Source organism: Anthonomus grandis, chromosome 8 (assembly GCF_022605725.1).
Source record: "Anthonomus grandis grandis chromosome 8, icAntGran1.3, whole genome shotgun sequence".
NCBI lineage: Eukaryota > Metazoa > Arthropoda > Insecta > Coleoptera > Curculionidae > Anthonomus > Anthonomus grandis.
The window spans coordinates 28,059,271-28,073,023 of record NC_065553.1 but is presented as its reverse complement, the minus strand read 5'-3'; the positions used below and the strand labels follow the sequence as shown (position 1 = coordinate 28,073,023).

General features: G+C 34.4%; 1 protein-coding gene and 1 non-coding gene across 2 annotated transcripts; one reads left to right on the top strand and one right to left on the bottom strand.

Moving 5' to 3' along the window:
* Positions 1 to 1,919: 1,919 nt before the first annotated feature.
* On the bottom strand, positions 1,920 to 1,993 carry Trnai-aau (transfer RNA isoleucine (anticodon AAU)). The gene has a single exon. It is a non-coding gene; the product is annotated as a tRNA-Ile (tRNA).
* A 9,058-nt stretch (positions 1,994 to 11,051) lies between these two features.
* Positions 11,052 to 12,883, top strand: LOC126739407 (actin-related protein 6). The gene has a single exon (XM_050445077.1). It carries the CDS (start codon positions 11,170 to 11,172, stop codon positions 12,832 to 12,834), a length of 1,665 nt encoding a protein of 554 aa, XP_050301034.1. The 5' UTR covers positions 11,052 to 11,169; the 3' UTR covers positions 12,835 to 12,883.
* The last annotated feature ends 870 nt before the right edge of the window (positions 12,884 to 13,753 follow it).

Here is a 13,753-nt window from a genome sequence, read left to right as displayed (position 1 = left end):
GAGGACAAGAGTGATTGTATCTTCACAGGAAACATTTGGTCATAAGAGGGAATAATACAAACAATTACGCAGAAGTAACCATCAGAATACTTAAGGACATTATTCTTTATTGTACAAAAGGTTACAATTGTGTGGCATTAGTTGATTTCATTGCTTTTGTTTGGGAGGAGTATTTTAAATGCAAGCTATTAGATTTTGCCCATGGAAGACGAAACGAAATAAAAAATAATTACTTAAAGCAATGTTCAAAAGTAAATGATTTTAAACTGGGAGATATTGTAACTTTGGAAGATGGATTGTATCAAATTAGTAGTAGTTCTAATATCTTTTTAAAATACATTATTGACGTGCCAATTGGTGTATACAGTTGTCTTGCAGGCATAAATGGGTCATTTTGTAAGCGCCAAGCTTACCTACATAAACATTTAAATATTCCATTTTTGATTGCCCCTGCTATTAATTTTCAAGAAAGAGCATCACTTGGGTGGCTAGCTCTTGGCGAGCAATGCCCCGAATCCAAATGGTTTTTGGCCCTAAGTGAGTTTTCAGAAAATGCAGATAATATACAAGATTGTGGTTATCAAGAAAACCATCTGGAAACTAGAATCGATGCACCATCTTCATTATTTGACGAGACAATAATGGAGATGGATGACACGTTGGAAGATGACAACAAAAAGCATTAGAAAGACTTGCAAACAAACTAAAAAGAATACAAACTGCGCCGCAGCTATATTCATATAGACAGTAAAGTTTTTAGGGTCAAATGCAACTCAAAAATAAAAGTCCAGCCAACAACTGCTTCTCGAAGACGGCCTGGAGCCACTCGTGGAAGTTCAATAATTCCTTCAGGAAGACCACCTTGTGGCAAACGTAGTAGCCAAAGTGCTGTCAAAGGTAGTGGTAAAAGTAGTGGAAAACGAAAACATAACATAAGTTTAAATATATCTTTAAATCAACGAAACGCAATTATTCATGATCCCGCGCATTAAATACATAATATGTACAAAAGTAATAAAAAATATTGTTTAGATTTTATATTAAGATTTTTTATTTTTTATTTATTATTTATTTATTATTTAAGATATTATTTAAGTTTAGATTTTATTATTTTTTATTTTTATTTTTAATCTGTAGTTATGTAACACCTATATTCGTTACAAGTGGTTTCAATAAAGTTTATGCAGTTTACTATTTTAATAAGTAAATTATTTTTGCAGATCCATAAACAAACACTATGAAAAAAACCATCCTTTTTATTTTATTTGCGAATTAACAAATTTAAGCATTAAAATACATGTAATTGCTCTCCCCTAAATATTTCAGAAAAAATATAAATATTTATCTATAAAATTTAATAATCACAAAAAATCCACGTAAATTAATGAACTATAATTTAAATCGCCCGCCACGTTAATCTAACCAATCACACGGCACTTTTATCCCGTATGCCCCTAGCGTCCTGTGTTTCAAAATATGCGTGGAAAACGCCACTTGATCATGGGAGGAAAAACTGTGTCGATATTGCAGTCCAACACTACTTAAGGTTTAATGCACAGAGAAAAATAAAAATTATGTGGTTAGATGCACTCTTGATAAATGACACTGGTTTGTTTATGCCGTTCGTTAATAAAGATCGGCAGATATTATCAGTTGTTACTTGTTCTGCATTACCAGAGCCACAAACACTTCCAGGGCTTCACCAAAATATTCTCGATTCTATCACCAACTTTTCCGTTTTTTTAAATAGCAAGACGTATAAGAAATTTTAACTTTACGGTCGCGCGAGCATTTTTCATTTATATAATTTTATAGTATGAAAAATCCAAATTAAAACCAACATCTGAATAAAAATTGTGTATACTAGAAATAGTCAATTAACTCTGAAATTACAAGAAAAAATAAATAAAAAAAACTAATGGCCCATGAGGGGATCGAACCCGCGACCTTCGCGTTATTAGCACGACGCTCTAACCAACTGAGCTAATGGGCCGTTGGACTCAGGCTTCAATATATCTTTTATACAGTTGCGGTACCTCAATATGTTTATTTAGAATAATTATTTATGTAATGTATTACAAGGCTGTCTATTATAGTTATTATAAGCGGCAACATTTGACAATTTATCAAAATGAGGCTTATTTCTGGATGTTTGATGTTTGTGAAGCTAGCGTCCAATCGATATCCAGCAATGGTCGAGAACGCAGCATATCTCTAAATCTTTAAAAGTGTTATTGTTGTTTAAAAATAATAAAAATAAACTAATAATAATTTTTTTAAGGCTTAACCTTGTCCTTCTCTTCCTCTTCTTCTTTATTTTTGTGTACAAAGTCAAAGGGAAGTATACAAACAATAATAAACAATAAATATTGATATCAATTTTTTGATATTTTTTTAGAGTAGAAGCATTATATTTCTTAGTATTAGTTTTAATTTATTTAATATTAATGTCTCATATACATTAACAGTTAAGACACCCAAACCAAATAAAAATGCAGAAAATAATAAATTATCAAAAGAGCGAATAGATTTGCAAAAAATACAGTGAAGAACGAAAGGTGAGGTTGTGCGGATATTTTTTTTAAATTAATTTTTGATTAGTTTGTGTTTATTTCTGTGTGAAAAAAAATGAGTGAGGTTATGTTTACGCCAGTAACTTTTTTGTCTATTGTATTTCCTCTTTATCTGATCCTTAAAATGTATGAGATCGGATTTAGTTAGTTTAGTATTTAGACTCAAAACGTTTTGAACTTAGACAAATAAGTGTTTTCATGGTTTAGGTCAGTCTCCAAAGCGAATGCAATACCAATGAAAGGTATAGCTATAATATTTACTAATATTTAGACTCTAACAGCTGTTAGACATGACGTCATTCGAGCGCAACCATATGATGACGTAACGCTTAAGGCATTGTAGGGCAACCGAGTAAGACGTGAAAATGATGAAAAATGTCAATCTTGTCATTTTGGTACTTCAAAATAGGTCCTAGATGTTTACACCGAAAAAAACTAAATTTATTCTACTCTGTTTGGGACGTATCAAATTTTAGTGCGCTGCCATTTACACCGAAAAAATAGTCCTCATGATGTCATTTGATCCAAGTATTAAATATTTGGTACATGCGTTGTAAACGTAGCTAATGAATACCTAAATCATAAAGGCATACGATGGTCCCAAACTAAACCCCAGTATTTGTCAAGAACGATTTGAGTTGCCAGCGGGAGGAAACGCTTGAACCTGCGAACTTCGACGTCATGTGGTTCAAAATAATAGCCAGTAGTGCCACAAAATTTATCTGCTGTATCTACAGACCACCAAGCGATACCCAATATAGACGGCTCTTTTTGAACCTGGTTGATTGCATTAACCATCTGCGAATTGACTACCCCAGCGCAGAAATCATCGTCATGGGTGATTTTAACGTTCACAATATCAACTGGCTGCGCTTCTGCAACAAGAACGACGATGAAGGACGAGAAGCTGAGCTATTTGCCACCAAATGCGGGCTTACGCAGCTTGTGGAGGAACCTACCAGAATCCCCGATCGAGACGGCGAGTTCGCGAGTCTCCTAAATCTGGTCTTGGCTTCAGACCCTGATTCGTACACAGTATCAGTACATGCCCCCCTAGGAACATCGGACCACAAATTGATAACAGTCTCTTGCCAGTTGGAGGTTAAAACGCAGGATCCTCCGATGCCGCGGAAGGTATGACACTATAAATCAGCAGAGTGGAACCATCTTCGGGAATTTTATCGCTCATTCCCTTGGAAAGAAGTCTGCTTTAGAACCAATAACATCTCAGAATGTGCAAACCAAATTACAGAGACGATTTTGGCAGGAATGGAAGCTTATGTCCCTTTTTCTACTAAATGCGGATCAAACAACAAGCAATGGTTCAACCTAAATTGCAAAAAGGCAGTAAACACTAAAAACGCAGCATATCGCAAATGGCGTCAACATCCTTCCATCGAAAATCGGAGGAACTTTTTAGCCTCCAGAAATAGTTGCAAGCGAATTATTGATGAATGCAAAGAGAGTCACAACAACAGGATCAAAAACAAACTGCTAAACTGCCCAAATGGAACAAGATCTTTCTGGTCGGTATCGAAAGCCGTTAGTCAAGGATTTGCTAAGTCGGCCTTGCCACCCCTAACAGCAAATGATGGTTCTATCGCGGTAACAGCGAGGAAAAAAGCCAACTTATTGGGTAAACTCTTCGCGTCCAATTCTACTCTGCACTCGCAAGGCAAAACACCGCCATATTTGCCAAGGGTGAATTCATCGATGGAAGAAATTTCGTTTCCTCAACGAATTATAAATAAAATTCTTAAAAGCGTAGACACCAACAAAGCTTCTGGACCCGATGGAATTCCAGCCCTAATACTAAAACGTTGTGCAGACGAATTGACTCCTCCCTTATGTAGACTGTTCACGGCATCGTATAAGCAGGGCCAATTTCCAACAAGCTGGAAAACTGCTCCAGTGCAAGCTGTACCCAAAAAGGGTAAGAATACGAAGCCCTCCAATTACCGCCCGATTGCGCTAGTTCCAGAAATATCGAAGATTATGTATAAAGCAGTCAACCAACAACTGTTAAGATATCTGGAATCATCTGGACTAATCAGCGATCATCAATACGGCTTCCGAAAGCTTAGATCCACCGGCGATCTTCTGGCCTACGTCACACACTTGTGGACGGAGGCCATGGAGAGTCCCGCTCAGTCGCTCTTGACATTTCCAAGGCATTTGACAGAGTGTGGCATGAGGGACTACTAACCAAGCTTTCCTCAATCGGCATACAAAACTCATTATTGAATTGGATCAAAAGTTTTCTTGAACAACAAACAATCCAAATAGCCGTGGATGGATACCTCTCCGACAAATTTAACATTAACGCTGGAGTCCCTCAAGGATGCATTCTATCCCCCACCCTTTTCTTGGTATATATCAACGATTTGTTAGGAACCACTGTCAATCCAATCTACAGCTTTGCAAACGATAGCACACTTATTTCCACATTTAAGTCCGCCAAACCAACGACAGCCGCAAGTTCTCAGAATCTTAGGCAGCAACAAGTAGCTTCAACCAACAACGATATTAGAGCAATCTTGGAGTAGGGCGATAACAATTTGGTCAATTTTAACGCTAAAAAAACGCAGGCTGCAGTATTTACGATGAAGACTAACCTTGGTGGCCCGGAGCTGGTTATGGCAGGGAAAACATTGCCAATGAAATCATCTTTACATCTTCTAGGAGTCGAGATCACCAACAGTGTGTCCTGGCATGACCACGTTGCCGAGGTCGCCAGGGCAGCTTCCAAAAAACTCGGAGTGCTTTTCAAAACGAAAAAAACTGTATACACCAGAACAGCTGCTGACTCTTTATAAGGCTCAAATACGCCCTTCCCTCGAGTATTGCTCGCATGTCTGGAGCTCTGCACCCAAGCATAGTTTAAACCTGCTGGATTCTATACAGAAGAGAGCTATTCGTCTTATCGACAAACCAGAACTGACAAAGAGTTTGCATAGTCTGGAGCACAGGAGAAAGGTGGCTGATCTCTGTTTATTCTACCGTTATTATCACGGTAAGTGCTCCTCTGAGCTGGCAGGCCTGATTCCACCCAGGGCTGTTCCGGCAAGAAGGACGCGTCTAGCAGTTGCGGCTCATCAACATCGAGTCCACCTGCCTACCCCAAGGACGTCGCTGTATCGGGACTCATTCATCTGGAGAACATCTTCTTTGTGGAACGGGCTTCCACCTCACATATTTCCCGACGCATACAACCTACAGCGATTCAAGATAAATGCCCACAAATATCTTCGCGCAAGCACCACTCCAAGAGTGACATAAGACTTTCCTCTGGTGCTTGTGTTTACCATAAAAAAAAAAAAAATGTTGTTGTTCGTGGAAGTGCTTTGTGTTTGTGGCCGGTAAGATGTTTAAAATAGCTAAAATTTTATATCACTTTGAAAATAGTTGTTTTAAAGTTGTTGTAAGTAGTTTGTGTTTAATTTATTTTATAATAATTATAATTTTTCTTTACCTAAACCACATTTTTTTCCAGGTAACACTTACGAGGTCCTGCATTTTTTTAAATTTAAATTGTATTATCGCTTACGAGTTGCTGTTTAAGACTACTAATACAATTATAATATCTAGCCGAGCAAGAAAAAAGGTGGCAATGGCTAAAAATCTAAACTCAAATAAATTAAATACAGTAACTAAATGCCTAGGACAAGAAAATGACCTGAACTTGTCAAATATAAGTGATTTTAACAATGAGTCTTTACTCGAGCTTGAGTTGGACCAAATTCTAAGCCCTGAGGATATTTCTGAACTAATCAATAATGCGGAGGTCGTATTTAAAAGCTATTCAGAGCCAGGAATTCTAGGCACCTCTCCCGATCAAATGGCAAATATGGAAATTAAAGAAGCTACGATATCAGATCCCATCCTTAAAACAAACTCTACGAAAGCCAGTTTGGGTGAAAGCGTTACAAATTCATTTACTAATGATGTACCCGAAGAAAACACATTGTCTGATCCTGATTACAACGCCACTATGAAGCCCGATGACCCCGACTCATCTGAAGAAAGTATGGTCGAAGATAATTCAAATGAAGGACCGCAAGGGCAACTTTCAGAAGAGGATAGCGATTTAGAAGAACAACCTGTAGGTGAACATGAAAATAGAAAGCGAAAAGGATACAATAAAAGGGCTATTAATAAAAAACTAAGGCTGATAGGCAAAAGCTACATGGGATTCACAAAGCCCAAAAATCAAAAAAATACGTTTCAAAACAAAAATCGCCAGGAAAGGAAGATAAAAGAAAGGTGTAAGTGTTTAAACAAAGAAAGAGTGAAGGATGCTACAAAAAAATGTTTTCTTATTTCAAACGAGGATCGAGAAAAGTTATTCAAGAAGTTCTGGGAAGATATGACTTGGGAGCAGCGAAAAGTGTTTGTTGGAAATACTGTCAAAGTATGCGATAAAAAGAGGCCGTCGAAACAAATCGATTCATCTCGTAGATCCCAAACGCTAAATTATTCTTTTATTATCGTTAATCAATCCATTACTGTAAGAAAATGTACTTGAATACCCTTAATCTCGGATAATGATCCGTACGATCCTGGGCGATGAATTCTGAAAATGGCATGGCTAGTAGCAACCAAACCGATATAAACAGGAGAGAAAAACGACAAGATATTTTTAAAAATGACAGAAACTTTCTTACCGAGTTTCTTCAAAATGTAAACAAGCTTCCTTCACATTACTGTCGAAAAGATACCAACAGAATGTACTTGGAACAGTCTTTTCAGTCATGGTCCGATTTATACCGTGTCTACATGGGGCAATGCCAAGAAAAGGGTCAAAATCCAATGTCAATTATTACAATGACTAAACTTGCCGACGAAATGAAAATCTCAATATTCCGACCTAGAAAGGACCAATGTGATGTCTGTTTTAAGTATAAGAACGAAAATATAGAAGCGGAAGAATATAAGGAACACATTGAGAAAAAAAATTCAGCAAGACGTGAAAAGGAAATAGATAAGGAGAAGGCGATAAAATGGTGAGTTTCACATGATTACCATGGATGTGCAAGGTGTGAAGCTATCTCCGCAAATACCAGCTAGCACGTTATACTATAAACAGAAATTGTGTTGCCATTACTTCACGATTTATAATTTAGTCAACAACCAAGCCGTTTGTTATTGGTTTAACGAAACTATTTGACTACTTACAAGAGCAACTTTAAACCCAAGAGGCCAAAAGACCTATCATTATTTATTCTGATGGCTGTACGGCGCAAAATAGGAATAGTGTGCTCGCTCATGCTCTTCTTTATTTATCAGAGAAGCATGATGTTTTAATTACGCAAAAGTTTTTGGAAAAGGGTCACACTCAGATGGAGTGTGACTCTGTCCATAGTGCTATTGAAACCTGCTTAAAAAACAAAGAAACCTATTTACCAAGTGATTATTTAAAAATCACTAAGCAAGCAAGTATTAAAAATCCCTATTTGGTAAAGAATATGGGCTACGAGTTTTTCAAAAACTACGGCCATAAAGATTTTTTAAAGTATCCCTCGATTCGGCCTTCAAGAATGAATAATGATAGGGCTTTTGTGACCAATATTAGAGCGTTATAATATTGTAATGGGCAAATTTCATTCAAGTTAAAATTTTCTGACGAAGACTTTCACCCCCTTCCCCTAAGACCAAAAAATGTTGACTTTAACAATGTAATATTTCCGCCTCTTTACCAATCGCCTCTTCCAATTACGAAAAAAAAGTATGATAATTTACAGAGCATTAAGGCTACAATTCCTAAAGATTGTTGGAGTTTTTATGAACAGTTGCCTTACAAGTAAAAATATTTTGCAAAGAAAAGTTTTGTCAGCTTTTATTTTTCATTTTTTTAATTTAATTTAATTTATAATAGGTTGCTACATAAAAAATACTTTTATAAAAAGATGTTGTTTTTAAATTTAGAAAAAGACCAGATCACAAACTTTTTGAAGTACCTGATAATGTGATGATATTATTAGAATGTTAATAGGTATTTAATTATGTTAGGAAACGTTTAGGGTATTAGTACACAAATTTTTATAATGTTTAATACTCCTTTGCAGAAAATATTGAATATTCTCTTATTTTATTTTCTGTAATAAATAAACAAAATTTATTTGTGTTTTTTTCGTAGTTTTTTAAGAATGCAATTCCTCGTATCTGTATTATTTGGACACAGTACCTCGTAAATGTAGTTTATTTTATAAAAAAAAGAAAATTATTATTTTTTTCTAGACTGATGTCATTATGTTCCTGCTAAATAAATAAATGTATGAAAAAAATGTCGTTTATTACAAAAATTAAACAGTTTTATTGAACTCCTGAAAAATTTCCAAAATGTTACTTACAAGGTCCTGCTTTTTGACCCTCGTTATGCTGCGTTCCCGATTTGGTAGCTGGATATCGTTTGGACGCTGCTTTACACATTATTTCTGTGCTGATGTGTGTGAAGCTAGCGTCCGATCGATATCCAGCAACCAAAATCGAGAACGCAGCATATGCCGGTTGCCAGCGACCAATTTATAGTCCGCGCTCCCTGTTATTTAATCAATATAATGCCCGTATCTCCTGAAATTCCCAAGGGATTTTAATAATTTTTTGTCCAGATATTAACAATGAATACCTAAATCGACTGACGATGGTCTCAAGCCTCTACAAACTAAGGTTTTGTTGTGAAAATTAATTAAAAAGTCAAATAGTAAAAAAATTAAAAAGGCTTAACTCCCAAAATTCCCAAAGGATTTGGATAAAACTTTTTTTTATAAAAGATAATAAATATCTAAATTGATTTTAGATGGTTGCATACCTCTACAAACGAAAGTTTTTTGGTAAAAAATTATTGAATTTTTAGATGTACAAAAATATAAATGGCTATAACTTCCAAAACTCTTAAAGGATTCGAATAAAACTTTTTTATGTAATTATTAATAAATATCTAAATCGATTTAACATGGTTGCAAATCTCTACAAACGAAAGTTTTTTGGTAAAAAATTATTGAAGTGTTAGATGTAGAAAAATATAAACGACTATAACTCCCAAAACTCCCAAAGGATTTTTTTTATACAACTAATAATAAATATTTAAATCGATTTAACATGGTTGCAAACCTCTACAAACGAAAGTTTTTTGGTAAAAAATTATTGAATTGTTAGATGTATTAAAAAAACTTAATGGCTATAACTTCCAAAACTCCCAAAGGATTAGAATGAAACTTTTTTATGCAACTAATAATAAATATCTAAATCGATTTAACATGTTTGCAAATTTTTACAAACGAAAGTTTTTTGGTAAAAAATTATTGAATTGTTAGATGTATTAAAAAAAACTTAAAGGCTATAACTTCCAAAACTCCCACAGGATTTGAATAAAACTTTTTTTAATATTAATAATAAACATTTTAAGTGATAAGATTTAAGAAATGTTGCAAAACTCTCTATTTAAACTAATTAAATTGAGTTATTTTAACCAATCAAAAGACCATAATAATTTTCCAATTGTTTATTTTTTTATATAACAAATACAAAGATAGTGATTTCTGAGTAGAAATACAAGATCCAAGTCCAGCCAAATATAGTAGTATGGAATTAAATGTTAAATCGATTTAGATATTTATTATTAGTTGTGTAAAAAAGTTTCATTTGAATCCTTTAGGAGTTTTGGAAGTTATAGTCGTTTATATTTTTCTACATCTAACACTTCAATAATTTTTTACCAAAAAACTTTCGTTTGTAGAAATTTGCAACCATGTTAAATCGATTCAGATATTTATTATTAGTTGTACAAAAAAGTTTCATTCGAATCCTTTGGAAGTTTTGGGAGTTATAGTCGTTTATATATTTCTACATCTAACACTTCAATAATTTTTTACCAAATAACTTTCGTTTTTAGAGATTTGCAACCATGTTAAATCGATTTAAATATTTATTATTAGTTCTATAAAAAAGTTTCATTCGAATCCTTCGGGAGTTATAGCCATTTATATTTTTGTACATCTAAAAATTCAATAATTTTTTACCAAAAAACTTTCGTTTGTAGAGGTTTGCAACCATCTAAAATCAATTTAGATATTTATTATCTTTTATAAAAAAAAGTTTTATCCGAATCCTTTGGGGAATTTTGGGAGTTAGAGCCTTTTTCATTTTTTTACTATTTGACTTTTTAATTAATTTTCACAACAAAACCTTAGTTTGTAGAGGCTTGAGACCATCGTCAGTCGATTTAGGTATTCATTGTTAATATCTGGACAAAAAATCATTAAAATCCCTTGGGAATTTCAGGAGATACGGGCATTATATTGATTAAATAACAGGGAGCGCGGACTATAAATTGGTCGTGGCAACCGGCATATGCTGCGTTCTCGATTTTGGTTGCTGGATATCGATCGGACGCTAGCTTCACACACATTTATTTATGTTCTGGTATAATTTGTTATACTTCGGTTGGCAACATAGATTTTGACAACCCCGTCAAAAAATTTAACCTCAATCTTATAACTTGTCAAAAACGAATTTAAAATAACAAAGCCTATAGATTTAAATCTTTTAAAAACATTCCCGGTTTTACAATAATTGAAGCAAATCATTCACTAACAACATGAACGATTGGGAAATAAAACAACCCCGAATAAAGAGGCGTCGAAGTAGTGGAACTCGAGACGTCCCAATCAATCCAAAACCACCTAAAGTCCCCAGTTTGAAAGCACTAATTGTCGACAATGGTGCTTATTCAATTAAAATTGGATACTCCAAAGATGAGGAACCGCGTGTTATTCCCAACTGTATCATGAAAGCTAAATCGGAACGTAAGAGGCTTTTTATCGGACAACAAATTCAAGAATGCAGAGATTGCTCAGGGTTGTACTTTCTATTGCCTTGTGAAAGAGGATACATCACCCGCTGGGAGGTGCAGAAGCCTGTATGGGATAACATCTTTAGTAAGAACGTTTGCCCTATAGAGGAAAATCCAGTGGTCATAACACAACCATTATTTAACTTTAAATCAATCCAGGACTGTACTGATGAGATATTTTTTGAGGAGTATGAGGTGCCCAGCCTGTTTAGGTGCCACCCAGCGGATTTGGCCTATTTAAATTATGCTAAGGAGCATAAACTTAATAAAACCAATCCCTGTTTAGTTATAGATTCTGGTTATAGCTTTACACATATTGTTCCATACATTAAAGGCAATAAGTTCCTAAGGGCAATTAAAAGAGTAAATGTAGGAGGCAAACTTTTAACAAATCACTTGAAAGACATCATTTCTTATAGACAATATAATGTAATGGAGGAAACATATGTCATAAATCAAGTAAAAGAAGATACTTGCTATGTTTGCAAAGATATAAAGCAAGAACTTGCCGAAGCCGCAAAACCATCAAGCTCAAACTCCATAGTTAAAAACTATGTGCTACCAGATTTCAATGTAATTAGAAGAGGTTTTATTCAGGAATTAAACAAGGATGGTCCAAAAAGTGAACTAGAAGAAAGTTATCAAATATTAAGGCTTAATAATGAAAGATTTGTGGTGCCAGAAATCCTATTTCATCCTTCAGACATTGGTATGAAAAGTATGGGCATTGCTGAAGCAGCAGTCAAGTCGATTTTTTCTTGTCCCAAAGAGCACAGGGAGTTGTTAGCTAATCACATAATTTTGGTAGGTGGTAACTGCAAATTTCCAGGTTTTAAGGAGAGAATGTATGCAGAATTAAGATCTCTACTGCCAGACAGCTGGGAAGTTAATATATTTCAGCATGAAGATCCCTTGACTTATGCATGGAAAGGTGGCAGTGCCTTATTAAGAACCCACGATTTTAAAAGTAATTTGGTGACAAAACAGGACTATGACGAACTTGGGTCCTCAATAATTCAGGAAAGGTTTAACTGCTTTATGCTGGATGATAGAGAGTTAGAGCAAGATAACAAAAAACCTATGGAGCAAACTTATCAGTATTTACCCAATTTAAAGAGCTGTGGCATTTTTGGAAAATTTGAACCGCAGCCTAACACTGAGGAATCCAAACTTGATATTGAAGAACAATCATGTGGCAGAGGGGAAGGCAATAAAGAAGATAATGGGGAGGATATAACTCAGGAAATTGAAGAGGAAAAAACAACCAGGAGAGGACCAGGGAGGATGAAAAAGGGATTTGAAGAGGAGTTGTTCATGCCTGATGTGTTTAAAGAAGATGATGAAGAACAAGACTTTGACTTGACACAAAATTCACAGCTTTTTCCATTTGGAACTATGTCTTATTTGTAAATATATTGTGTGTGTTATAAGTGAGAATAAATTTATATTTTTATACTGCTATGTGAAAATTATTTAGCCTTGTAACAGCAATGACTAAATTGGTTGAGGTATCTTCCTTAAAAACCTAGAAACTTCCAGAATAAGTGAAAATTTTCAAGTAAAATAAAAAATTGATTTCATAATCAATTTATTTTTTATACATATTACCAATACAATGAGTACTTCTGTTAAAATATGAGAAAGTGGTGTTAAGATACAAAATATGCTTTTAGAATGGATGATTTGGCTTAGGTTTTTCATTTAGGTGCCACCCAGCAGATTTGGCCAATTTAAATTTTGCCAAAGAGCACACACTCACTACCCCTGTTTGATTATACATACACTGCACCGCAGAATTAACGCATAATTTAAAATTTTGAAAGTTTGGCCATATAAAACACATATAAAACTACCAATGGATTTTTTTAATCTCTCTTAATATTTTTGGGCACCAAATTCATACTTTTTTCACGGATACAGTAACAAGAAACAAAAGTCGCTAAAAAAGGTTTTTGTATAAAGTAACAATATGTCAACCGAAAACAAATGTATTAATAATGGACAATAATATATAAAATTTTAAATGTAAGTAGATAGGTTAAAAGAACCAATAAAATTAAAAAAAAAACTATGTCAAATATTCAAGACATACAAAACATCTCTATAAAACTCTTCTAGGCAATAATATGCTTTTTTAATTAATAAATCCTTCCCATAACAGCTAAACCGCTTGCTACTACTCATGACTTTGCATTCCAGGGGCACATATATAATTGAGTATTTTGTAAGGGTATTCTTTGGGGTGCATAGACGTAGATTGGTAGTATTAAATCTTGTTAGATATATGTTGGGCTCATTAGTACTCTTGTATTTTTTATGAATCATTTCT

What these genes read in the sequence shown, in the direction of transcription:
- LOC126739407 (XM_050445077.1), top strand. Translation starts at nt 11,170, where the DNA reads ATGAACGATTGGGAAATAAAACAACCCCGAATAAAGAGGCGTCGAAGT.